A 27,946-nucleotide genomic window follows, 5' to 3' on the forward strand; every position below is an offset into this window, starting at 1 on the left:
CTTGATCCACGTGAGACACCGGCGAGCGAGCAGTAGCAAGCGAGGTGCCGTATCGAGCGTTGCCAAGGTCGCATGAGCCGACTCAGCGCCGTTAGAATGTGTAAACCAGGGGGACAGAATAGTAAATGTTGTTGTGGCGACCATTTCTGCGACCAACAGCTGCTCAAAGGGACTAGCATGCACTTGAAAACGAGTGCTTCTGGTCTCTATCCCACTGGGTCTCAAAAACACGCTAACACACACATATATATATATATATATTATATACAGTATACATATATATATTATTGCCATAACTATAAAGATAACTATAACTATTGTTCATCATTGTATTTTTTTTTTTTTATAGTTGGTGCCATCCACTTGACTTGTTTTCAAAACTATATTTGTATAGTGCTCAGTGTGAATGGCCCTTTACATAACTTTGTCTTGGCTGCTGTAACTACTGTATAGCACTTAAGGGTCATTCCCACTGGACAAGATAAAGATAAAATATGTTGTTCTCAGTTGAAGTGGATGGTAGTGTCCACACTGGACACTACCATCCACTACCATCCACTTCAATTGAGAAAGGTATCTTTTATCTTTTATCTTTATCTTGCCCGGTGAATAGCTACTTTAATGTCATAAAAGAACAATGCAATTTTTATAAGTTTAAAATATGTTTTACTTTAAACGACCATTCATTAAGGTGCAATAAGTGTTAAATGGCTACTGTAATATAAGATCTCCTTGAAAACCAATATTCATTTGTTCCATTCCCTTTTAACCAAAGAAGAATAGAACTATATCATTTGCACTACGTTCTACATACTTCAAATACAGTACTTTTCTCACAGACATAAGACAAGTGACCTTTTTACTTTCTGAAAATAATACTGAAGAAACTGTTGCGTGTGTACCGTCACTTTAAGAGTGTAATTTGTATGTCCTTGTATGACTGTGTCACGCATAAAAAAATAGACGATCTACAAGCACACACCACGCCTATATGCACCACATTGTGAGCTTGTAGATCTGCTTTTTTGGCAACGATAGACTGAGAACGCGTTGCATATTGATTATGTCACGCTGCCGCTATTATAGGTGACAATAGTAACAAGTAATTAATTCGCAGGGAGCGATGTAGGGAGATCTGGGAGTTTCCCAAACGGATTATCATCAACTGGATTATAAATGTAATGTTGTCAACTGGAGCATATGTGTCCCACGGTAGCAGCCGACCAAGCCCATCATTGCACTTGTAAACAAAATCATGACGCAACCACCCGTCCCCGTACCCCTTTTAAAAGCGAAAGGTACATGAGCCAATAAATGTCCTCCTCCTTGTTCCAGTTTGACACCCCTGTATTATACACACACTCATAATATGCATATGTGTGAGTCAGTGCTATCTGTCTTGACATAAGTTTCAGTGGTCTCCAGTCTGAACGTTTCTTCCTGTGTCTCTATTAGTGTTATCAGTTAAAACCATCTGCCTTAAAGGGTGTGTAAGTGAAAATTGCAGTGGTGGACAGTAACTGAGTAAATGTACTTGAGTACTGTAAGCACAGATTCTGAGGATTTGTACTTTACTTGAGTATTACATTTTTTTAATACTTATTACGTGAGTACATTTCCCAGGCCAACTATTTTACTTTTACTCAAGGCTGAAAAGTACTGAGTACTTCTAGGTTGCTGTTTTGAAAAGAGTTTATCGAAGTAGGATCGAACATGTCTACTACATGGCGCTCAATCCCCTTGTTTTCCTTCCTTTTACTATCTAGTGATCATACTAGTTCAAGGTTTCTGCATTGTTACATATTGTATGTGTGTAGGAGTAAGAATATTTTAATTGCGACCGTCAGATAGCAGTTACTATCCAAACCTCTGCCGGCTGTCAGTCAGTCAGTCTGTCACGTCACACTTTTCCCCTACTCATATTTACGCCACCGTTGCCCCGATCCATGCCAAACTTTGCACAAGATTTGCTGCCAAACGACAACCTCCACCCCTCATTTCTCACATGGCCCTCTTCTAGCGCCACCATGAGGCCGATTCTTGCAAACACATTTTTGGACACTGCTCCTACAGATTTCTCCCTAAAATCACGCAAAGCGGTACACAGTATCTCTAAAGTCATGTCATCAACATGCATCTGTCCCATTTCCCATATTCCCTCCCGATTGCCTACCATTGCCTTTTAAAGTTTGTGTATGCGACCTGGCGGTCCGATTAGGGAGTCTTACTGGTAGTTCTAGTTCCTCAGTCATTTCTATGTTTCTAGTGGTTCTACAAGCAATTCAAGTCAAAACAAGCAAGCAAGCAAGCACATCAGTGCATGCAGTGCAGGTGGTTTCAGAGTTACTACTCAGTTAAGGTCCTATAAATTAACTGTGAACAAATTACAGTAATTCATTGATGTGAGAACTAAGACATTTCTTTTTTTTAAGCATGTACTCTTGAATACTTAAGTACATTTAAGTACTTTTTTACTCTTACTAGAGTAACATTTTGACTGCTGAGTTACTTTTACTTAGTAGTGGAGTACATTTTGACCAGGAGTATCTGTACTCTTACTCAATTACTGGGGTCGAGTACTCTGTCCATCTCTGGATATTTGTTAAAGGGTTAAAATAAGTGTTATTTAGCTCTTTAGTAAACAGTAAATACAGTTTCAGGTCAGGATACTAATCTCATCCATACAGGATAAATAAGTGCAATTGGAAGTGATGAAACACAAAATAAACAGAGAAATCTGTAATTGAAACACTATTAACATTGAAGCTGATAAATGAGTACTCTCTCTCTCCTGATTGGATAAAAATGGTAACCAAACTGAGCCCGCCATGTCTTTCTATTTACTAAAGAGCTAGAGAGACAGGGAGACCCCATGTTACTGAACCAACACTCTACATATGAATGTATATAGAGCGACCTGACGGTCGCAAGTTACTATGAAAAGCTCCACCGGCTGTCCGTCAGTTAGTCTGTCCGTCACGTCACATCACGTCACGTCACGTCACACTTTTGGCACTACTCTTATCTCCGCCACCGTTGCCCCTATCCATGCCAAACTTTGCACACACTCCTTGGCTGGCAAACCACAACATCCTCCCTGATTTCTCACATGCCACTCTTCTAGCGCCACCATGAGGTTGCCGATTTGATGGTCGCTTATCTCCCGATTAGGGAGTCTTACTGGTAAGTACTTATTGCTTTAACAAAAAAGACTTACAGCACCTTGAATACATTTCCACATGAATTGCCATCATAAACATCACCTGACTTTCCTTTGTACTGCATTAACACTGTATTACAGTGATAGTGATCCTCATGCATGTTCTATGATTAATCTATACTGCAATAATCATTGCAGAGGTCACACCACGATCCATGGAGCTGGCATTAGTAGGCTACTACATTAGCTGTGAAAATAATGGAAGTCACCTTTGATTCATCTAACCGGAAACTATGTCCGATTCACTTACATGTGTACATTTGTACACTTTCAGAGTTAAAATATCGCTGTATTTTATTGTGTGTTAAAAAGCGTTGCCTCTGAAATGGCTAAATCTGTACTTAGTACCCTGTTTTGATCTCATAGCCTGTACAACTCTCCACGGTATTATCAGAGTGTGAGAGCTGGCATGAATACACTGGCTGATGGATCAAAATGCGACATGTGACACTTTTGGTGGCACTCTGAGAGCAATATTTGATTCTAAGTGTACACTTCAACAAGACCCTGCCTCTTCGTTCATGGTCCTTTTTAATCAGCTGTGATTACTGAGAAATGAAGACTGATGAGATAACGACTCTCCAGTCTTCAATGCTGATAGGTCCTCTATAAAGCTACTACTATCTAGATTCAACAGCTCTCTACTGAGTTAATGCAATATAGTGTGTGCAATATTCTATTCTGTTCTGCCAAACCGACATGCAATTGAAAAGGTCATGGCCACATGAATTATTTTGAGAGATAAACATGCACACCCTCAAAAATGTGTGTGGTGCTGGGATGAAAACATAATAATACTCCTGCATGCACTTTTCTCTGCTTTATTTATCAAGATTTCTGTTGACCTTCATCGGGTCCTTGTTTGACCAACACTTTAACAAAGAAGAGAAAAGTGTGTTTGGGAGTATGATTTCTTTTTAGGTTCACTCAAATGATTAATTGCACCTGATGGAGGGGAGAGATTCTGGTTGGAATAACGTGTTCCTTCCACGCGCAACGTTAACTGGGGAATGTCCCCTCTGTCAGGTGAAAAGAAGCAGCTTGGACTCTTCATGCATAGAAGGAAGCATGAGGTTGGCAGAGGGATTGTAGTGCCCAGGATCACATTAGACTCTAGTGTGTGTGTGATAGAGTGACAGATATATATTTATAACTTTATCGATTTCTTTTTAAATATCCCCTGACTATTAGGCTGCAGTGCCACTTGAAGGTTGCTTAAACAGCGCGACTTGACAATCACTCAGTGGTATTGCAGGCCATGCAGCAAACAGACATAGGGACGAACCCACACGCTCAAAAAGACATAGGGACAAACCCAAACACTCGGTCAAGCATTGGAGCACTGAGGCACCGCTCAAAAAATCATGAGCACAGTGTCTAATTTATCCCAAATTTGAATCACGCATTGAGGGGTTTCCCAAACAGTGGGTCGACCAATTTCAAATGATTATTTTTTTAAATTATAGAAAATATATTTTCTATTATTTTTTATTATTTTTTTTATATTTTTTCTATTATTAAAAACAAGCAAACAAAACAATCTAAGAAATTCCATGAATAAAAAAAAATATATATAATTAAGAAGTAGTGGGGGCGCCCGCTGGCCTACCGGTCCAGGTACATACCACATAGGCTCAGTGTAGCCTGACATCATGTCGCTGGTTCGAGTCCCGATCCCGGCTACCTTAGCTGTGTGTCACTCCTCATCTCTCTCCCCATTTCCTGTCAGTCTACTGTCCTATCAATAAAGGCATAAAAGCCCAAAAACATATCTTTAAAAAGCAGTAGTAGTAGTAGTGAAAGTAGTGAAAATAGCGGATCTACAAGCTCACAACGCAGCGCGAAGCGACACCTTGTGTTCTTATTTTCTCTAGTTTGGTTCCCGGGCAAACGTCTAATCTCCCTTTCGGGCCTCGACCTGAGAGGTTTGGGATCCACTGCTCTAAAGAGTGCTCCTCCATAAGCACAATAAAGACACTTTCTCTTCTCGTCTTCATATGGGCCACAAATACTATGACCACAGAAGAAAAACACACTTTTACTGTATCATTCTCACCTGACTGATGAAATGTGTGTGTGTGTGTGTGTGTGTGTGTGTGTGTGTGTGTGTGTGTGTGTGTGTGTGTGTGTATGTGTGTGTGTGCGTGCGTGCGTGCGTGTGTGTGTGTGTGAGAGAGAGAGAGAGAGATGTAGAGAGCTAGAGAGGTAGAGAGAGAGAGAGAGAGAGAGAGGGAGAGATGGATGATGTGTATAAGGATGTAGGCCGCTTTAGAGTTTGTTTCATTGTTACTGCAGCTGAGGTCTGTCTGTGGCCCAGCTGTGTAGGGCGAACGCACGCACGCACGCACGCACACACACACACACACACACACACACACACACACACACACACACACACACACACACACACACGCACACACGCACACATGCACACTCTCAGCACAAAGGAACCAATAATGCACAGCACATAGGCTACTATATAACACTAAAGGCACAGTCATTCTACTCTGCACATGGACAAGCCTCTCACACTTTAAGGCGCTGGAGCTTTTTAAGCCCCCCCCCTTTGCACAACTCAAGCACGCACGGAATAGCCGGGTATACCCGACCCGTGCATGTAGAGAATCCAACTGTCAGCTCGCCTGACCTCGCGAGTTTATTAAGGAGGAGAGGAGTGGTGTAAAGTAACTAAGTAGAAGTACTCTAATTAAGTACAATGTTGAGGTATTTGTACTTTACTTGAGTATTTCCAATACTTTTACTTCTACTCCACCGGGCCTACATCTCGGATCCAAATATTGTACTTGTACTCCACTATATATTTGAAAACGTTAAGTTACTAGTTACTTTGCAGATATAAATGGTTATACTATAAAACAGATTAATCCAGGGTTGCCAACTCTCCTGAATCCAGCAGGAGTTTCCTGAATTCTGACCCCATGTCCTGTAGTGCTCCTGAATTGTCATTTCTCCAGAATTTCTCCTGGATTTGGTATCAAACTCCCCAAATTCACCAGAACACAGGAAATTACATCTGCTATGTTAAAACAAATTCTGGGGGAGGACCCCCAGACCCATGGGGGGTGTAGGCAATGCATGCAAAATCACATAGGTCTATATTTAATTAAGTAATGACTGGTCAGCATTATTAAAGATGTGTCTTACTTGGCTTCAAGTCGTCAATTTCTGTACACCTACATTTAGCGTTTTAATAGCTGATATCGTACCCATGCTAGTAAAGCAAGCCTGATAAAAGTATCAAACATGCCAAATTCGACAGAACACAGGAAAATAGCCTATATATGTTCCCCATGGATTCTGGAACAGTCCAATGTTGGCAAACCTGGATTAATCCACTTTAGCCCTATTTTATACCTATATGCTATTTGAAAATATAGCCGATCTACTCTCTAGCTATAGATCTGCTATTATTGTAGATTTTTGTACATTTTGTAGGCCTACTTTAGCTTTTACTTTTGGTAGGCCTACTTGTCTTTAAGTAGCCTATATTTTGATGCCAATAGACTACTTTTAGCCTACATTTTGAATTCCGGACTTTTAATTGTAACAGAGTATTTCTATGCTGCAGTGTTGTATACTTGAGTAAAACATTTGAGGAGAGCAAGTGAGACAGCTATAGACATCGTCGCATGTGACAGGCTGCGTGCGTGGAGCGCCACTGCCAGCGTTGTTGTGAGAGCGATGCTATAAGCACGACAATCTGTGCATCCCCCCATGGCCATGAATATAATGAGACTGAGCGGAACCCTATAGCCACCCACGCGCTAAGAAGAGGCAACGCTCTCTCACACAAACACATAAATATTCCATAATCAATGATGCAATAACACCATTAAGGAAGGCTGTGCATGGGCACGCTCATTCAGAAACTCCATTTTGTCTGTCATTTGACAGCGACAGAAACAAGAGGGGAAACCATGCAGCCAGGGGAGAGATGAAGACCTTTATAGCGAGATGAAGACCTATATGCACTGCAAGCACAAACCCTGTGACATGTAGCCTGCAGGGTGCACTGACTGTCTGAGAAAACCTCAATAGGCCTATATTACACTGTCCCTCCGTGCATTTGTCTTTTGTCGTAAAAACGAGAACCTTTAAACTATACCACCACAACATACGAATTAATATAAAATATAGCCTATATGGCTGATGTGATGTTATAACAGGCTATATGACTATTACGATTTAAAATCTATGACCTATAACTGGTGTTCGGATTCTCCACAGCCTCGCAAAAAGTTGTCGCCCTCCACCATTCAAAGCAATCGATTACCTGACGTTGCGAGTCTAATTTGACTGTCTAAAAATACATCCAATCTAGATCAACGTCAATGTAGGCCACGCTAAGTGGGCTCGTTGAACGCACACATAGGCTACTGTGCGAGGCTGCTTTTAGTTAAGGGCGCTTAAATGCAAATGTGACACAAAAAAAACTCTAAAATCCTTCAGAGTCGTAGCCTAATAAGTGACAAGTCCCACAGCATCCCTCTCTCTCTCTCTCTCTCTCTCTCTCTCTCTCTCTCTCTCTCTTCCTCTCTCTCTTCCTCTCTCCTCCTCCTCTCTCTCCTCGCATTGATGCTTACAACGGATTCATGCAACATCATCCCGTGACACCATCCAGATCAACATCACCGTCATCTATTATAACCCAACGGCCCGAAAGACATGCAGAACCCAAGCATAGCTCACAGATTATGGACATAGTTTTTTACCTTTAAGTCTGCCTTTCGCTGTCATCGTCAAACTGCTTGATGTTTCATTGGAACGAGATGCTAATCTCTCTCTCTCGCTCTCTTTCTCGCTCTCTCTCTCTCTCTCTCTCTCTCTCTCTCTCTCTGTGTGTGTCTCTCTCCCTCTCTGTCTCTCTACCGCTCTCTCTCTCTCTCTGGCATTATTCAACTGCAGTACACGAACCCACCGCTAGGGGTTGCGCGCGTAAATGGAGCTCATGCAGCATATAGGAGGAGGATGTCGCACAATAATACGTTGCATGTCTATTGAGGGAAACACATCCCCGTTAAAATGGGGGGGGGGGGGGTAATGCCTTGGCGAGGGTGTGAATTCCAATAGAATAACGTGGGGGAAACCCATGATGATAGCATTTTGGAGATCCGCCCTCTCCACCACCCCCCATGGGCGCATGCATGCATGGTGACTTATTGCCAGTCAAGTGGTGGCAGTAGCCTATTTATTATAAGGTCCCTGACTCCCTGTGATATGAGGGGATGAATTATAATGTGTGGAAAAAGAGGCATCGGTGCAACAGGGGATGCAAACAGAAATGATGATTTTTTTTCATGGCAGAGGTAGCGCTCACTGGCCGTGCAGAATTTTGTCATTCCTACATTTGACCGGTCGATCAGCGGCGGGACAGTCAGACATCCTCGAGTCGGGACGGGAACGGAGCCGAGGGCCGGAGGAGGAGGGGGGCTTCTTCTTCTCCTGTCAAGGGCCACCACGTCTGTGGTTCGGGTTCCTCCTCGAACAGCAGGCGTCGATAACAACACTATGCGCTGCGGTCTCTGCTGGCGGGTGCGTTCGACGCAGCGGTGGCATCACTCGGTGGAGTCTCCGGCGTGCAGCTCTCTCGAACGGGGGAAGCCAGCTGCTGCTGCTGCGCCTGCGGTGACTTTGGGGGAGGACGTGCGGATGTCTAGCAGCTGTGGCATGCTTGGATCCAGTTTTGGAGGGAGGGGGGGGGGCTGTATAGTTTACGGCGAGAGACGCCTTGGACCTGGGAGAGATTGAGAGAGACGCGCGGGTTCTTTCCTCTCCAGGCCGCCTCTGTGCGTTGCTGGCTGCTGCTGCTGCTGCGTGCAGCCGGCAACACCCCGGAATGGCGAAAAGAGGAACTCCCACACGCGCGCGCGCGCACGCACACACACACACACACACACACACACACACACACACACACACACACACACACACACACACACACACACACACACACACACACACACACGTCATGCACAAAGCCTCATACTGCCATCCTGTGGCCTTGATTGCAGGGCTTTCCCCCCCATCGCAATTTGCATGAGAGAGAGTGTGTGTGTGTGTGTGTGTGTGTGTGTGTGTGTATGTGTGTGTGTGTGTGTGTGTGTGTGTGTGTGTGTGTGTGTGTGTGTGTGTGTGTGTGGAAGCCCAGATCTTATAGATGAGCCAAGTAACAGGTGCTTCACAATGCAAAACCCATATGTTCGAATCTGAATTGAATTGTGGCAAAAAGGCTAAAATGTGTCTGTGTGACTAGAACAGCCATTAACAACACCAGAGGCATCCAACTAGCAGACACAGAAGTCAAATTCCTACTATTTGCAGATTGTCTGGTGATTGTCAGATGTGGGCCCTGACAGTAAATCTATCTAGCCAAGACAACAATGATGAAATTCCAAAAAAGACAACCACAACAATTCTTTCTAAATATGACAGCACTAATAATACACGTCTTGCTTGGCCTAAACATCAGTAACACAGGAAACTTCAACAAAGCTGCAAACAACCTCAGAGAAAAGGCGAGAAAGGCTTTGCCATCAAAAGGAATGTCAAGCTATATCTGGTTAAAGATATTAGACTCTGTTATAGAACCCATCTCCCTCTATGGCTGCGAGATCTGGGGTCCCCTCCCCTTGCCAACCAAGATTTTGAAAAATCATCAAATTATTCACAAATTATTATTCATGCCTTCGTCCCTTAAATCCCTATATTTTCCGGACTCCCACAAAAAGCAAATCAACCGCCTCCACACTTGTCCAAAAATACTGCTGCTACAAGAACCAGAAAGTATGTAGTGAGGCCTGTTCTGGCCTCACTACACTGGCTACCTGTGGTGTGAGTCACTGAACGGCCTTGCACCTGCCTACATTTCTGACCTTCTGACCCCTTACATCACTCCCTTCAATCTTCAATTGACAGATCAGCTATTACTCAAGGTTCCGAGGACATGGCCTGTAACAGAAGGAAGTAGAGCATTTGTCATAAGGGCTAAACAAATGTGGAATAAATAATTTCCTTTGGAAATTAGACAGGCTATACCTCTGTGAAAAGTTGAAAAATGCTATACGAATAAAGTTTATTATTATTATTACTTGCACCAGCAAAGTGCGCAAGTAGGGTGATCGGTGCTGTCTGTATGTGGCTGATAAAGGCAGTGTTGTGTATGTACCGGTATGTGGCTGACAAAGGCAGTGCCTTTAGCCAATGAGGCAGCATTCTCGCCTCGGTGACGTCACCACCACCAACCAACAAGCTGGCGCGCAAGGCCATATTTGGCTATGAGTGCACTGTGCACAAGATGCAAGTTTGCACCTCAAAAGAGTGCAGTCTAGTTATAAAGTGCAACAATAATGTAAATATTGTCAGTGGCTGATATGGATGGAAGCACTGATGTTGATATCTTGTGTTTTGTGTTGTTAATTGGAATAGGTATACAGTAAACTTAGTTCTGTAAATTGCTCATTATTTTGACTGTTGTGCTGTATAGGCTGTTTATTTATCAATAGAGGCCCAGGCCACGTAGCAGCCCACACACACATCTAGAGTTCGGGCTGCAGTGGTTCCCAAACTTTTCAGGTTGAGACCCGAAAGAGAGATTAGATGTTTGCCCAATGCCAATTAGATGGACCCCACAGCAGATCTACAAGCACACAACGAGCGTCATACTTTTTTTCTTTTTTTTTAATGTACGGAATTTCTTAAATGTGTTTGTTTTAAAATGTTTAAAAGATTTAAAATAATTATTTCGAAATGTAGATATTCTTTTAACAGCACACGTGCATACATCCTTGTATGGGCCGTTCTGTCCGTGACATCAGCTGTGCTGATGGGTCTCTGCGTACTTTCTATGACGTTAGTCTCGTATTGCATGCTGTGCTCATACGGACATAGTGACATATAGGGACCTAGCTCTGGTCCATAGCGTTAGTGGAGTTCTCCCTAACGCTATGTTCCTCTACCTCCCGAATCCTTGGCAAATCCGGAAAGACCCGCCGTCTGGTCCGAAAATAACAAAAACTTTTTCGCCCCTCACCAAACCAAAGGTATGAGTGGACAGTTGAAAGCTTACTCTACTTAGTGGACGCGGTCTGAGCCCCCCACCACACGATTAAAATACATTTCTAGGGCAAAATGAAAAATAATCCTAGACCTAGGCCTACGCACAAAGCCAGACGTAGGAGCGGTTGGCACCGCTCAAAAATCCTTTACTTGGGTGTCATAATGGAAGGCTGGCCTTGCAGCAGGTGTTGGTGTTGTTCTATTTATTTCACTGTCAAGAGTTTGGTAGATATTTATTTAATTGAATGCATTTTCACCTGTACAAGCTTGTTTAGAAAATTCTAAATGTGAGAAGGGGGGGAAAAAACAATAACTGTATGAAGCTGGCAAGAAAAACAACAACCAGATAACGAGAGCTCAGACCCTCACTGTCCCACAAAGCCCAGAGAATAGGGATATATCATTGACCAACTCTGGCAAATGTAAGCTCTTTAAGCATTTGCATGCTATTATTTGCTTATAACATAACAGATACTCAGCCCCATGCCCTACAATTACTTTGGTTATCTACAAATCTGTATTTATAAATATAGGCTATTTTAATTTATCATGCTGTTTGCTTGCTGCAAGCCAAAACCTTCTTTGTGTAGGCCTATACATGTTTAACTTTTATTTTTTGGTTCTTCTAGGTACTATTTCGGCATATAATTGCTTCTTTCCTTTTTCATTTATCTCTGCACCCTTTTTCCTTCCCTCTGTCCAGAATGTTCTGGAATATGTCTTGCACATACTTCTGTAATAGAGCAATGAAGACCGTTTAACTCAGCTTTTTTCTTTTATAAGATGTTTGGCAGCATCATGTGTTGTTTTAGTTATAGGCTATGTTTTATGTTTGTCTAATGTATAAAATCTAAGTGGGGGGAAAAAAAGAAAAGAAAATGTGTATGGTCCATAGAAATGTTCTTCAGACTTTATGCATAAGTTAGTTCTGCAATGTTCAACATTTTGCAACAGGAAACAAGATAGCTCTTTTTTTATCATGTGTATTATCTTTGTAATCCACAATTCATACCTGGGAGTTTATGACTTCATCTCTGAACTCGAATAAACCTATTTATACTCATAGTCCAAACGGATTATTATTAATAACCTATATGCCTATTATTATTAATTAATACAATATTTAGACGTCTGTCCAATATAGGTTATTAATTTATACGATAGATATAGGTCTGCCTCAACAAAAATACAGTCTAATTCATTCCAGCTCCGTGGTCTACTGTGATGTTTATCTGTTAATAATAATAGAGCTTCCTCCTCAGTAGCTCCTGACTGGAGGTTACGTTCGAAACTAATGAGCGACACTTCCTCGAAGTGAGCACACAAACGTGCCAACAATGTTCTCGCGATCATGAGAGCCTGACGTGTTATATCAATGCGCGTTTAATAAACCCCTGATTTGTACCGTTTCGTTTTACGTTTTTAATGGCAAGTGACGCAAAAAAATTAATAATAAGAAGGAAAAAAAAGTAATATAAAAAATATATAACCCGATGGCCATTTATCCATAGGCAACGTATGTACTCTGTCAAGCAGACAAAAAAATCCTGTACAAAATATGTCCGTAAACCATTTTGTAAAAGGTTTCCATCATGAGCTCGCTTCCTAGCAAACATATGCTCTAGGGCAGACATTTCGGCTCTGGCCAGTCAATATGAACAAACGCTGTAGCCGTCGCATGCTCGGAGCCAAAATGACATCAGTTGCACTTTATGCCACAGCCTGATTTTGTTTGTAATATGCTCCGCCGTACGACGGCGTCGCGTGGAACCCGAAATAGCCGATCCACAAGCTCACGGGGCGGTGCGAACGCGACGCCCCGTGAGCTTGTGGATCGGCTGTTTTCGGTCGCTCGGGGGCTTCAAGTTGTCGGCGCGCATCGACGCTCCCCATCAGCGACGACGCGCATGTGTGTTCTGGCGGAGAGATGGGATTTATATGCTCTTTGAAGTGAGCGGGGATCTCTGGGATCCGTTCCTTTCAAAGAGCCGTTCAAAAGACTGGCTCATTTTAGTTAGTTACTTTGTAGATTTTGATTATAATTAGACAAATCACTTCAACACTACTATATACATGTATTTTGGACATATATAGGTACATTCCTGCCATTTGAAAATAGCCAATTCGTCACGTTGCCATAGTGAGCTTAATTGTAGATCTGCTATTTTCAAATGTTTTTTCTACATGTTAATCATTGGAAAACTTGTGAAATGGGACATTCTGCATAACAAGTTAATTTTGACATTCATATTTTATATTCTTTAATTACAATCTAAAATATGAACCCTTGTTGTAAAAAACTAAAGTTGTCCTTTAAAGGAGTAGTTCACCCCCAAAATGACTTTTTTTTCTCTATTGATTACTCATGCCATGGAGAGTAGAGTTCAATAATATTTTTTGGTTTTTGTCACATTCCTAAGACAAAAACTTTATTTGAGTAAATTTACCCCCATTGTTTCTGGATGGGGACCCGTTTCGAAACGGGTCCCCATCCGGAACGAATGGGGGTACATTTATTGTTATCACATTTTTGTCTTAGGAATTTGTCAAAAAACTAAAAATATTATTGAACACTAGTCTCCATGGCGTGACTAATCAATAGAAAAAAAGTCATTTTGGGGGTGAACTACTCCTTTAAGCGCATTTTGATACTTTGATTGATTGAAGACTTTTATTAGAATTTTGCATAGGAAAAGGTACAGTTTCATGACGGTACAGTTCACTGGTACAAGGTCAACTAAAAGGAGATCCTAGAAAAGACTAGCTTATTTCCAGTTCCACAGGAAACCATTGAAGTATCTCATATAACATTGAATGACAGACGAATAGAACACAGAACTATGCAGTAGATATAGTCAGGAAAAAAAAGAAAGAATAAACAAGAAACAGTAGGCCTATGTCTAAGTATATACAAAGAATGGTCAGGCCAGGGAGGGGTAGGGCTGAATACCAATAATTTTGTGCTTCAAGTACAATTCCGAACTTCTGCTTGTGGCAGAGTATTTCTACATTGCAGTAGGCTATTGATACGTTTACATAATTAAAGAAAGAAGAGTTCATTTAGAAAGGAACGGCTCCCTAATACTGCGAACCGGATCCCATCGTTCATTTCAAAGAGCCGTTCGAGAGACTCGATTCGTTCGTGAACGTCCCACCCTCTATTCTGGCGGAGGGCTTTGAGCAGTGAGTGATTCGGTTCGGTAGCCGCTGCAGTAGGAGGAGGAAGGACCGCGGTTCTTGCCCCACAGTTGCATCTTTCACTTTCGCCTTGAAAAAAAAGAAGATATCAGTAAAACAAGAAAAGCCCGTTCTTTCTCACAGCGACCTCGGGTTCGAGTATTTACGCGACGGCGTTCTTTGTATTGTACATTTCCTCTAGTATTAACCATCGGATAGTGACGCCGATCGCCATTTTAATCGCACGTTTTCCCGTGACAGCAGCAGCGCTAGCACAACAATGGCTCTGAAAAGAATTCACAAGGTAAGGAAGTCAACGGCAAGGCCCCGGTCGGTGTCGTTTTTCGGCTGTTTGTGTCGGGTGTTTCTTTTAAACGGGGTACACGGGAGAGGCTTGTCTGTGAGGTGTGTTATACCGTGATTAAACCAACAACGTTGGTTGAATTATACACTTTTAAGATAACGGAACGGTAAACAATCCAAATGGCGAGTGGCGAGCCGTGAAGCTCAGCAATGCGCCGCTCTTCTCCCCAACTGATGATGCTATAACTACACAACGGGGCCAGCTAATAGCCTGACTATATGTGATGATAATTATATAAATACACGTTTTTAATGAACGCAAGTCAGATCACATCTTACGGCAAGTTTGGCCATTGGGCTCGTCTCGACTAGCTACCTGCTAACTAACAGCAGGCTAGCTGACGTTAGCAGTGCCTGTCTATGACTTGGTGGCTGGCTAGTGCCTAGCTAGGCTAATGGTTTGCAATCTGCTTCGCGTTTCATGTAGTAACAAACTAGTTAGCTTAGCTCTTAACATGGAATATAGTATAATAGAGCTCAATTATAATGCTCATATTCAACACGACACGCGTTTTTCAAAGTATTTAACGTTACGCCAGTCCCGAGACGGCCAACGTCACCTAGCCGTCCTAAAGGCTCGTTTATACTTAGCTAGCCGCACAACAATCGACAGGAATCGCTAGTTTTCGACAGAAATGACGTATATTCGACTGACAAAAAGTGACTACGCGGGTCGACACCGGTTTTCACTTCAACGTACGTCATTTTTGTCGAGCGACAGGCTTGTGCGACGAAGTATAATGAGCCATAACCTAACTTTGCCACCTCCTTGATTTGACAGATAAGTTGAGTAGCTCACGTTGTTCACAACAGGCCCCACGCGTCCTTTGCCTTTCATACCAGCTTGTTCACAGCGGGTGGTTGAGGCAAGTTGGATTAGATCTTTACTAAACCAGCATTGGTTATGTTTTAGTTTGCCTAAACTCTTTAAAAAAAATCCCCCATGGCCCCTGTTGTCTGACAAAAAGCCCCATGTTGGTGCCTGCCACATCGGGCCTAAATGGCTGCTTTTGATTGTAAGCTGACATTAACCATTGATTCATGGCTAGAAGGCCAACTTCCACGCTGTTGATCTATACCAATGTCCCTGTGAGCCCCTGTGTTGTCATAGCAGTGTTTTGATTGCTACTAGCTATTAGTATTTCATATTGAATATTGGTTATCCCAACCATCAATGTTCAGTGATTTAGTATTATTGTTGTGCTGACAGTAAGTGCTAGAGATGTAATTGATGACAGAGTTGTATAAAGTATTTTAAACACAGCACTGACATTGGCTTTAAAAGCTGTGTATGGTGGTCAGCTGTTGAGGAATCGTACATGTGTTCAATCTTATGATTTACCAGTGGACAGCATGCTTCACAAAAGTTATTTATTGATAATTCATTTAGGGCTGTCCCCTCGTAGTCAATTCACCAGTTAATTGTTTAATTTGATCTTTGTTGACCAATAGTTTGTTAGTTGACTAGTCAGAATAGTCTCTTATGCATGCTCTTTCCACACACATCTCTTGTAAACTAGATAAAACATTTGAATTCAGCCACAATATTATGAAATGATAACATTTTCTGTTATCACTGACCTGAAATGGCTCTTCTCTATATGATGTATGCTGCAAACACAATTGCACAGATTAGTTAATTAAATCAAATGAGTTAACAATTTCATATGATCATTAGTCAACAAATAATTTCTTTAGTCAAGGACATGAGATCATTCCTGGCTAATATGTTTTAACATTGCAGGTATATAATCAAATAAAGTAATATATTTTCCTTGTCCTTTCTCTGTCTCAGGAGTTGAATGACTTGGCACGGGACCCACCAGCCCAGTGTTCTGCAGGACCAGTAGGAGATGACAGTAAGTTCTCAGTCCTCACCATTGGATTCCTGGTCACTAGAATGTTCAGGCCAGGGTTTAAAGCGTTAAAATCTACATTACATTGACCCATTCACACAGATGGTGGAAGCCATGCAAGACACCAACCTGCTCATCTAGAGCAGCAAGGGGTTAAGCACAATTACACTTTATGATGGGATTGGGTTGTGCAGTTACTTTGTCATTATGTATGTCATTATGTAACTACAAATCTTGGCGAGATAGATATCTTACATGGTTGCTCCGTCTATTGGGAATTGATATCCTTAAATGTCTTCTCATTGACTTGCGTTACACAGTGAAACAGGTCTCAAAGTCACACTTTCAGCTTATAAACCAGTGGCCAGAAACGGGTGGCTCACAAAACCGGCCCACAACAATATCTTGCCTGGCAGATTATTTAGTGAATATGATTTTAAATTCATTCTACAATATCAGACAACCCCACATGTAGGCTCTACCATAGCTAAGAGAATATACCCCAAACTGATGAACGCTTATTGTGCTTTTATCCATGTCGAGAGTGAATACCAGGCTCAGACAGCCGAGTGCAAGTGGTCCTGAGAGCCATGAAAATACTCTGTGGACATCGCCCAGTGGTGTTTACACGGATCCTTCTGCTATGCTAATAATCTGCTGTCAGGGCTTCAATCTTGTACTTTGGTGCCTCTATCTTGAATGAAAAGACCACTTTTGAATGTGCCATGCTTTGTCTCGTGGTGCAGTTAAATATTATGTCCGAAGTTTGTCAAACTACAGCAGTCTTGTCATTCCTTGGCACATTTTTAGCTTGTGACAGAAGCACTTTATATGGCAAAGATCTGGATAAGGAGAACTAGGGACAGTACGAAGTAGGCTACCCTACTTCATACATGGTCAAGTTCAAGAGCTCTTGTCAGGTTGGAGTGCATGCCAAACAGTGAGAAAAGGAGAAGAGTGAAGGGAACAGGAACGTACAACAGCCAGGCCAGTTGTGCGTGTATGTGTAGAGATCCATCTAAAAAAAATGAATTTTGTGTAAAAGAAAAGTAAACTTTCTGATATTTTTTTAAACTCATATATCCTAGATACATTGCACATTCATTGAATTATTCCAAACCTTTTTTGTTAAATTTTTAAATTGTTATTGCATACATAAAATATCAAAAGTCCATTTTTCTAAATATTACTATGTAACACGAGACCACTCAAAACAAGGATTTATAATAGAGAAATGTCAACCTTCTGAAGTCAGAGTTGCTTGAAGTCCAGTGGGAAGTTTCTGCAGTCAGTTGTGATTTAATATTCTATTTTTTTTTTAGATGGATCTGTATACTTGAGTGTTTTGGTACGTTCCTTGTTTCATTCGAGTCACTGGGATGTGTTTAAAATGACTAATGATTGCACTGCAGCTGAATTTTAATGTTATACATTTGTAGCGTCTACTTCGTTTGTGTTCATTGTGTGCTAAAAGAGTTGACTATTTGGATTATCAACTTCTAATCAACAGAGCAACTACTGAATATCAATATTTACAACAGTTTACAACCCAAACCTCTACAAAAGTATAATTTAAAGTGTCACTTAAGAACACTTAAACGCAAAGTTAGGATTGAAACTGTTGGAAACATTCTGATTCCAAGATGGCTGCTCTATCTTGTGTGAGCCAGTCCCCCCAATTATGATGGATTTCTAATTTCTGCCAAATTGACTAGATTTACTCGCATGTGTGTACAGCAGTCGCTTACCTAGATTTTAAATTATGAATCCATTTTCTAGATTCCCTGTGTGTTCTTAAACATTTAAAAAGTAATACTCCTGAACTCCAGAAATGAAAAATGATTTCCAAATCATATAATATAGGCTTAACAGAGGTATTGTTTTATTTTTGTTGTATTCCTTTCATAGTTGTTGGCTGAGCTGCAATATCAGGGTGTAGTTCTTGGGTAGTCTTTTGTGATTTTATACTCTACAGTTAGTCTAGAAAATAGTTTAAGTTACCACAGCCTGTAGCAATCCTCAGCTTACATGGGCCTACATTATCTTACACAAGACAAGACCTCTTGTAAACATGTTCTCTTCTGATTGTTGTACAATGGTATTGCAGCTAAATTGAGGAAACACGTTTCAGGCCATACCTGGCCTGCTTCACACTACCTGTACAGCATGTTACTTTTACTTTCAGTTACACAGCAAGGTGTTTATGCTGTATTTCTTACACACAACATGTTATTTCTATAATGCAGCAGTAGCTTTATAACACATTTTAGCCATCATTGGAAATGAAACCTGTGGCGGTGCATTCCTTCTCTAGTTTCATTTTCATAAATATGTTGAATTTGGAATCCTTGTTTCCACTGGTTTGATAGACTATGGTACTTACTTCAGACAACACAAATATATTTATTTTGACATACTAAGGAATGAGGAAATGTTATTTTACCACAACGTTTGCTTTTGTAGACAGTCCTGGCAATTAACACACCAAATGAAGGCCCGGTTTGTCAGTAGCATGTACGACTTTGAGAGGAGACCCTTTGAAAGTACACCTTTATCTGCCCAATCTGCACCATCACATAATTGCGACACCTGACAGTGTGGTTCTATGGGTTTGTCGCTCTGACATCATGCTCTGACGTCACTGTGATGTTAGGGGAACCACTCTTAACAGAATGGGTTTGCCGCTCTGTCATCACACTCTGGCTTCACTGTGATATCACACTTAATAGAATCCCTTTTATGCCCATATATGTAGTTCCCTGATGTCATCAATATTAAGCCCATATCTAACAGGACTTCATATGGGAATGCCCATATATGGAGGCCACATCGGCCACTAACGACTGGTTCTACAGACGGGGATCTCCATGTATGGGCATAAAAGATGTCAGATGTCATAGACATCATAGGATTTTCACATAACGAATAACTGAGTAAGCATGTTTGGGAACGAATAACTGAGTAAGCATGTTTGGGCTCTCACAGCATATACAGTACATTGATCTCCATATATGGGTATCAGGGGTCTCCATAAATGGGTAACTGGTCCGATATACGTCACTGGCCAGATGGCTGTCGCCCTGAGGCGTCTTACTAGTTGTTTATTGTTTACCCATTAACTATATTAAAGGGATAACTTTTTTTTGCTATCGATTCCTCACCTCATGGAGACTGGAATTCATGTATATATTCTTTTTGTTTTTGTCGCATTCCTAAGCCAGACAGTGGTTCCCTATGGAGACTCAAGATCCTGCTTTGTTCCCTATGGAGATACAAAGAGTCTCCTCAAATTATTGAGGCACTAGCCAGCCACCAAATTATTAAAAATATATCCATGAATTCAAGTCTCCATGGGGTGAGTAATCGATAGAAAAAAAGTCAATTTGGGGTTGAATTATCCGTTTTTAACTTGTCAAGCCACAACTGTCATTATTAAATGTCGTAGACGAGTGAACTAGTCAATTAAATAATTATTTAATGTACTATGACCCTATTCTACCTGCAGTTTCAGTGTGGCCCAAAACAACCCACTGAAATGTCTCTCATAGCAGTACCTCTTCTATATCTCCATGTGTTGGCTGGATTGTAGTTTGCACCGTATTGCACAGTAGGCTTGCTTACTTAAACCATTGAAGAATATGATCTGTAAAATAAAGATTTCTGGAATATTATCTGTAAAATAGATATTTCTGAGGCAATTTCAATCTTGTAACTAAAGTGAAAAGTATCAATAGCATGTCAAATGGAAATGACTAAATTGAATTATCAGGCAAATGTATTTTCTGTATTCATTCAGTAATGTTTCGTTGAAGTAATTCCAATGGTGAGACTGGTGCCAATGGTAACCGGTAGAGTCACCGGAAAGAAACTTGCAGAGATTTTTATTCTTGTTTTACTAAGTATAAGGATAGAAATAACTTTAGGATTACGCATATCTTTCTGAGGTTAAGATTAGGAATAGGGTTAGGTTTTGGCACCGTTTTACTGAGTTTAAGGTTAGGTTTAACCGTTTAGGCATAGTTTATAGAGGTAAATGGAAAATAACAAATAAGCCTTGCCTTACCAGAGTTTTCTTTTAGTTGACATTGTATCAGTGAACTGTACTGTCTGTCATGAAACTGTACCTTTTCCTATCCAAAACTTATAATAAATACCTCAATAAATCAAAAGGCATAAACCATCAGCCCAGGGGAGTTTCATTCTGGCGACTCTTCTGGTATTCGTGCCAATGACCTTTAGTCTACCCTGTACCTGTTAGACCTCTATTCTTAGCTGGTTGATCCTGAAGTGTTGGGCTACTGCATACATTTTAGCAATAATCAGCAAAACCCTTTTACTATTTTGGTTTTGTTAATTAAATTACATTCCATAATCCCTAGCAAAAAATAGGGATGGTATTTTTTACATGACCAATAACTGTCCCTCATTAACAGTTAATTAACCGATAATATTAATATTTGTGACTCACTCAGGGTCCCAAATGAACACCCGCCAGACCAGGACTGTATTTGTGGTTGTGAAACGTCTATAGGAACAGTATAGCCAAATATTGGTAAAAGTAGTTTTGGGTTAGATGACTGTCACTGCTCTGTAAGAAAATCCTTCTTTCACGGTGAGGTTTGCTGTCTTTAGTTAAGTTAGAACTTTCACAAGTTACTAGATCTGTTCTGTGTGTCATTGTGTACAGCATGTAGTTGCTTTAGTCATCAAGCCTCCGGATTTTGTATCATACAGAGCTAAAATATTATATTATTGCAAAGTACTGCAAATTGTTTTCAAATGAGGCTCTCTGCCGCCTCGGCTTGTCAACTTCCTGAAGTGTGAAAGGTTGCTTATTTCCCTGTGTTATTTGTATACGGCAGTGATCATAAACCAGTTTGCAGCTTCGTTATGACGGCTCACTCCACTTGTGACTTAGGGAAAATGTGTACCTTACTACCTTCACATCCTCAAAATGAGTTGAATAGCATAACGGATACAGATGGTATCAATCAATCAGTAACTAATATTTTATTTATTAGAGCAGTGTTTCTCAAATGGGGGTATGTGTACCTCTAGGGGTACGCAGAGGTAATACAGGGGCTACTTGAGAGAAAATGGAAAATGTTTAATGATTCACGCATTTATGTGAAAATCCTCTGTAAAGTTACTTCATGTGTAAAATCAAATGAAGTAAGATGTTTGACTAGCACAACTCTTACTGAATAGAAAACAATAGGTTACTTTTATTTTCAACACATTCATATAAAAACAGGACTTTTTATGTCAGTATTGTCTAATCAAAATGTTGTTGTCAAAAAAAGGGGGTACTTGAATTCAGCAATCAGGAAAAGGGTGTACCGAAGCCCAAAAAGTTTGAGAACCACTGTATTAGAGTGCTATGGTTGGCTTGGCCTTGTTCAGCTTAAGACGTACAAACAAGACGCACAAACGCTATAGTGCAAAGACTGGCAGCATGTGTGCATTTTAAGTTGTCTTGATTTGAATCTCCAGGAAGAATTTTCTTCATACGTACCTGTAGGCTAGAGTAAAAACACATGCATCCAGTTTGCTTTTTTATATATATTTTGCTTCCATCACTGTTAAAAGTGTATCTGATCAAGGACCAGAAGCTGACAATGCATTTTGCAGTTTTCCACAACTTCCTTTTTAGTGTATCTGGTAGGTTTTCAGTAACCATCATCCACAGCAGCATGTTAAACACAAATGATGATTTTTCCAACTAGTGGCTGCAAATAATTATGCAAAAGATGATATCTCAGTAGTGAATCCAAAAGCCCACCATTCTAGACAACAACACTCTACCATAGACTTCAAAGCCTTGGTTATCCCAACAACATGCAACTGTGTTTTTGTTGTCATGTTTTCTAAACCACACCGTAGCATCCCCTACATCATTGTTTTGCTGCTGTTTCTTTTTTCTTTTTTTCCTTTTCTTTTTTTTTTCTCTCCAAGATATCATGTGAATGTTTACATCAAAGCATAAAAGTTCTTCATGGTAGCAAAGACACTTTTCTTTGCAAGCACATCCCTCGTATGAACAAACATGCACACTTTCATGTGGCACCATGTTTCCAAACGGCACAGCCTCACCACAAAGTCACGTGTTTCATGAAACATTTTGTCTGCTTTTTCTTTTCAGTGTTTCACTGGCAAGCCACAATAATGGGACCGGTAAGTAATTACTTTAAACAACTGTAATGACACAGTTCTATTGTTCATCACACTGTAGCACTTACACCTTTCGTTTCTTTTTTTATTCACAGACTTTAGCCCATAATTTTGAAATGTGCACCTCTTTGGGAACAATATTTTGTTTCTTAGCATTTGTCTGAAAGTCTATTAATCAAATAAATGTGTTTCTTACAGAATGACAGTCCTTACCAGGGTGGGGTTTTCTTTTTGACCATACACTTCCCCACAGACTACCCCTTCAAACCTCCAAAGGTAAACTACACACACACATGCACATATAGGCACACAATGATCTGATAACACAAACCCATAAGACAAATATGGGTAAATTCTCCTTCTACAACACTGCCACCCAGGAGTGGAATTCCTTGACTACCTTCCTTAAAACATGTAGCTCGCTGGCATCCTTCAAAACCTTTCAGGAGGCCAGAGAAGGAGGTAGTTATCACTTCTCCCATAGACAGGCGAGAAGTGAGCACCCCCACTCCCTTGTTTCCCCTATCCTGTACATAGTGTTTTATAACGGCGATATTATTGAATGTTTTCTTTGCTTGCTATTTATGATGTCCATGAATTAAATACAGAGGGCTTCCAACATAAAAAAGACAGTAAAAGGTCTTATTTGGGATGTTCCTTTTTGGCAGGGTGTTTAAAGAGCTTTGCAGACAGGCGTGAAAAAACAGACTTTTCTTTTTTAAACTAATGATTCTCTATGATCTCATGCACACCTGCTCCGAATTTGCCGTGCAACAAGTGGTTGCGGCAGTGCGTTTTTTTCCCGATCGAACCCAGTTCGATTTGTGTCTTTTCGCATACGGTAAAAACTCATTGACTCCTTTTATGACTCCTTTTCGGATCCACAGTGAGGAGTCAGCATTGCACAACAAATCCAATGTGTTTTAATCATGCAGCAAACGGAAAAAGCGCAATGGTTGAAAATCGTGCCTGTGTGCAAAGCCCTTAACTCTACTGTACTACATTTCAATTGTATTGACTATACTCGTACTGTTCTCCATTTTTGTCTAATAAAATAATCAATCAATCAATCATAACCACCCACCCCACACATAAACACCAACGGCAGTGACAATGTGATACAAGCACTTATGTGAGTGTTTGTTACTGCTTCATCAACCACTTCTCACTTTTTCTTTATTTGTAAATGCAGGTCGCATTTACCACAAGAATCTACCACCCAAATATCAACAGCAATGGCAGCATTTGTCTTGACATCCTGCGATCACAGTGGTCTCCTGCTCTCACCATCTCCAAAGGTAGGCGAGTTGTAAGGGGTTTCCCTATAGTATTTATGTGTAAGGCTTCTGCAGACCTGGACCTGGTGTAACCTATACCTTGTTATACCTTTCAATCCGGGGCCCCCTCTGTGTCTCAGTAGTTGTTGCTATACATATAGCAACATCATTTGTTTTGCACTTTTTGAATCAAAATTTGAAGGTTTTCAGAAAACCTTTTAGAAGGCGCTTTTAGAATCGGCCTCAGGTCGAAATGGGTCGAAACGCAGATGAGCGTGCAAGGGCTCCCACAAAGATGAAATCTGTATTGGACAATAATGTTGTTGGGACTGAGGTAGATAAACAATTTGCAGGATTATTTTCTCCTCTCTTTATCTTATATTGCCTTACATTATGTTAAATCAGCCTCACTATAGTGCTGATATAATGCCAGGCATACATCCAAGGGTCTCTGTAAACTCTAAATCAAGACTTCCGCAGTGCAACACAAAGTAATTTATTGATCTGTGAAACTATGGGTTTGACTGCCATGGAAAGTAACGCAGGCAGCTGACAAAGAAGTGTTGTAAGAATAGTTAATGGCAATGCACAATAGATGATGCCATACATATTTTTTTAGTTTTCCTTGTGAAAAGTTGGCAATTCATATTTTGTCATCTACTGTAATGTAATCAATCACACTACAGTATGTGCAGCTGCTAATGGCAGCCCCAATCAACAGTAGAGCCTGGATTACGTAGCTCACTATGAGCTCTGCTTTTCTCTTTTTAGCATCATTATCGGCTCCCAGTTCTCCATTTGAATCCACTGAACGATAAACGGATAGTAGAAAAAGTCATCTCCTTTTTCATCTGAGACCTCATTGTCGTCCTGTTATTTTCCCCATCTCTTACAGTCCTCCTGTCCATCTGCTCTCTGCTGTGTGACCCAAACCCTGATGATCCATTAGTACCCGAGATTGCTCGCATCTACAAGACGGACAGGGAAAAGTACGTTAATTCACTTTTTTTGTTACATAATTTTAGGGACTGTTATGTGTTTCGTGCACTCCGTCATCTACATTGAACAGTTAAAGTTCTCCAGAATATACACAAGCCATTGTCTCTAATGGCCGGGTCATAGCTGTGTTTCTTAAACATAAGCAAACAGGGCTACGACTCTGACATAAATGATTAAAAAGGAACTTTGCCAACATTTTAATGTCTTTTGCAAGCACGAAAATCACACACTTGTCAGTGCATTCTGTCCACAGGGAAAACGTAACGTTTAACAAGTTATATAGGCTGGTGGCATTTAGCAAGCTTCTATAAAGCCTTACAAAACAAAAAATTAAAAATCCGGAGAATTCCGGAGTAGCGCTTTATTTACCTTTAATGTGATGTTATGATATCGCAACGCGAGTGGTAGAGATACACAATTGGCAGGTGGTATGATGAATTACCCCACGCAACGCACCTGTCAATATACGTTTGTGCTTCCCAAACACACAGGTGTTCTCAAAGGAAGTTTTCGTATGTTCAGTCCAACAGTCGTTTTAGGTCCGGCCCCGTTGCTGACAGAGAATGTCGTCCGTGTGAAGCTCGTGGTAAAGTAGAGATATTTGATTTAACACGTTTTCTGATAGAACTTTAAAAGGCTTATGAAACTAGAGGACAATATCTGACTCAAAGTATTCATTATTGGGTGAGTACACAAGTAGCATGGATGCTTAAAGTGCCGCGTAGATCAGTCTGCTAACCGCAGGGGCATAGGACCGATCTATGGCTGTTTATTTGGAATATTACACTAAGTGTTACGTAAGGTCACAGATATAATATACCCAAATACGTTATTCAGGAAAGCAAAAATAATGTGTCAGAAACATATATTTTTCTATATACTCTTATGTCTGCATATTGATATAAATTGATTTAATTGTAGATTGCCACCAGATAAAATAGAGAGAATGGATACAGAGAATAGATACAGGCCTTTAAAACTACTTTTAATAAGATTAATTATTTCACAAAGTAGATTTGTAACAGCAGCCATACCACACCATGAATTGCCTAGCTTAAGCTTTGAAGTGGTACTAAAGTGGACTAAAATTGAATCTATATCAGCCTGTAACTATACTTGAATAAATAGACCTCACTGGAGATTCTTTTTTCATCTTTGGAGAGGAGGTTTCCCATAGGATGTAATTTGTTTACTTGCCCTGTGTTTGCATGCTGTTGATTAGGCTGCCTAAGAATTGAATGGGCAGAGGGTGTGTTTTGTTGCGTCAGCTCAGGGGTTTGTAATCACATTTTCCTCAAACATAAAACCTTGTCATTTTTACCCAACTATTATGACTAACCTGTCTTTTCTCACTTTGTCTTATAGGTACAACAGAATAGCTCGGGAATGGACACAAAAGTATGCAATGTAGTGTCGGGGTAAAATCATGGCCAACCACCTCTACAAGTTAAGGTTAGGGGAGCTTCAGAAGTAAAGAGAAAACAAAACAAAAAAAAAAACACAAATGAAAAAGTTTAAAACAAGATCTTGTTGGTTTCCATTGGAGTGCTTTCTTTGAGCCATTGCCTCCCCTTCATCAGAGTACCTGTAAAAACTCCCTCTGCCCCACTACCCCCCCCAACTTCTGTTTCCCATTCTCTCATATCCCATCCTCATTCCTACCAGCTCACACCACCAAAACCCCAGCCTCCGGTGTACATATTCTCAACTTGTTATGGAAACCCAACCTCTCCACCCGCCCCTCACCTCTCTTCCCAGGGACCTCATGCCTCCCGACTGACCTCATATTTCCTCATTTTTCTCCATGCAGGCTGGGCTGTTCCCACCTGACTCCTTCCCCTCCCCCCAACACACACACACAGACACCCCACCTATTTCCATCTGCATTCTCCACTTGCTCACTCCAAACGTTTAGCACTAAAAACATTCCTTTTTTTAGCATCTGTAAAACTAGGGGACCTTTGTTTCTTTTTATATATTTTCCTTTCCATTTTTTGGAGGGGAGGGGGGGACATGAGATGGAGGGATTTTTACACTCTGCACACCCTTTCTTGTTGTTTCCCGATAATTCCCAGCTGTAGGGGTGACAATTCAAGAAAGCCATTTTCGCACGGGAGTCGAGGGGCACTCTGTATTTTGTACAAGGAATTCTTTGAAAGAAAAAAAATAAAGTCATAGCAGGCTATATAAATGGGGAAAACGTATATGGCCTATTTGGGTCTTCTCTTGGATTCTATGAAAGGACTTGAATTTATCCCATCAACCTCCCACTCCCCAACTCCTATACCCTTATGCCATGTAACCAAGTTGTTCCCGCCCTTTACACGCATCATGCACACACACATGCACAAAGTCTAAACCCTTTGTCACCACCACCTTCTTTACATTCACAAAAGAGGTGGTTCTGGACCAGGTATTTAAGTTTTTTTTCTTTTCTTTTTTTTTTAACCTGTGTTTTATTTCTCCCCCATAACTCTTTAGGTTGCATTATTGTTTTCTTTTTCTTTTCTTTTTTTTTTTTTTTCTTTTTTGGCTATTGTTGAAATTAGAGGCTAACATCTTGAAGGCTAATGGGACTGGCTTGGGCTCTGGGTGTGAGGAGAACCCACTCTCCTTGCACAAAAAACCTCTGTATATTAAATTACCTGAAAGGCTCATTGAGCTTTGTGTGTTGATTAAACTGTGTAATAAAAATAAAAAAAACCTGACTCCTGTGTCCTCATTTTCAGGCCCTGTTGGAGAAAATATAGTTGAGGGAGGAAACAGGAATCTGAAGCCCACTCCCCATCGATCCTAATTCTATTGAA

At 40.8% G+C, this 27,946-nt stretch overlaps 2 protein-coding genes across 2 annotated transcripts in view; one reads left to right on the forward strand and one right to left on the reverse strand.

Moving 5' to 3' along the window:
- The window catches only part of ppp3cb (protein phosphatase 3, catalytic subunit, beta isozyme), a gene marked incomplete at both ends in the record, with an annotated part of 50,018 nt that extends 41,395 nt beyond the window's left edge, over positions 1-8,623 (reverse strand). Inside the window, one exon of the mRNA XM_080745716.1 lies at positions 8,587-8,623. Within this exon, the coding sequence (XP_080601842.1) occupies positions 8,587-8,623 (37 nt within the window). The remainder of the gene's footprint in view (positions 1-8,586) is intronic.
- A 5,878-nt stretch (positions 8,624-14,501) lies between these two features.
- Positions 14,502-27,847, forward strand: ube2d2 (ubiquitin-conjugating enzyme E2D 2). Its single transcript, XM_080746466.1, has 7 exons — positions 14,502-14,777; positions 16,632-16,695; positions 22,835-22,866; positions 23,062-23,139; positions 24,056-24,161; positions 25,036-25,129; positions 26,505-27,847. The coding sequence occupies exons 1-7, from the start codon at positions 14,754-14,756 to the stop codon at positions 26,548-26,550; spliced, it is 444 nt and encodes a 147-aa protein (XP_080602592.1). The 5' UTR covers positions 14,502-14,753; the 3' UTR covers positions 26,551-27,847.
- Positions 27,848-27,946: the final 99 nt, after the last annotated feature.

This window comes from Nannobrachium achirus (assembly GCF_963921795.1).
Source record: "Nannobrachium achirus genome assembly, chromosome: 17".
Lineage (NCBI taxonomy): Eukaryota > Metazoa > Chordata > Actinopteri > Myctophiformes > Myctophidae > Nannobrachium > Nannobrachium achirus.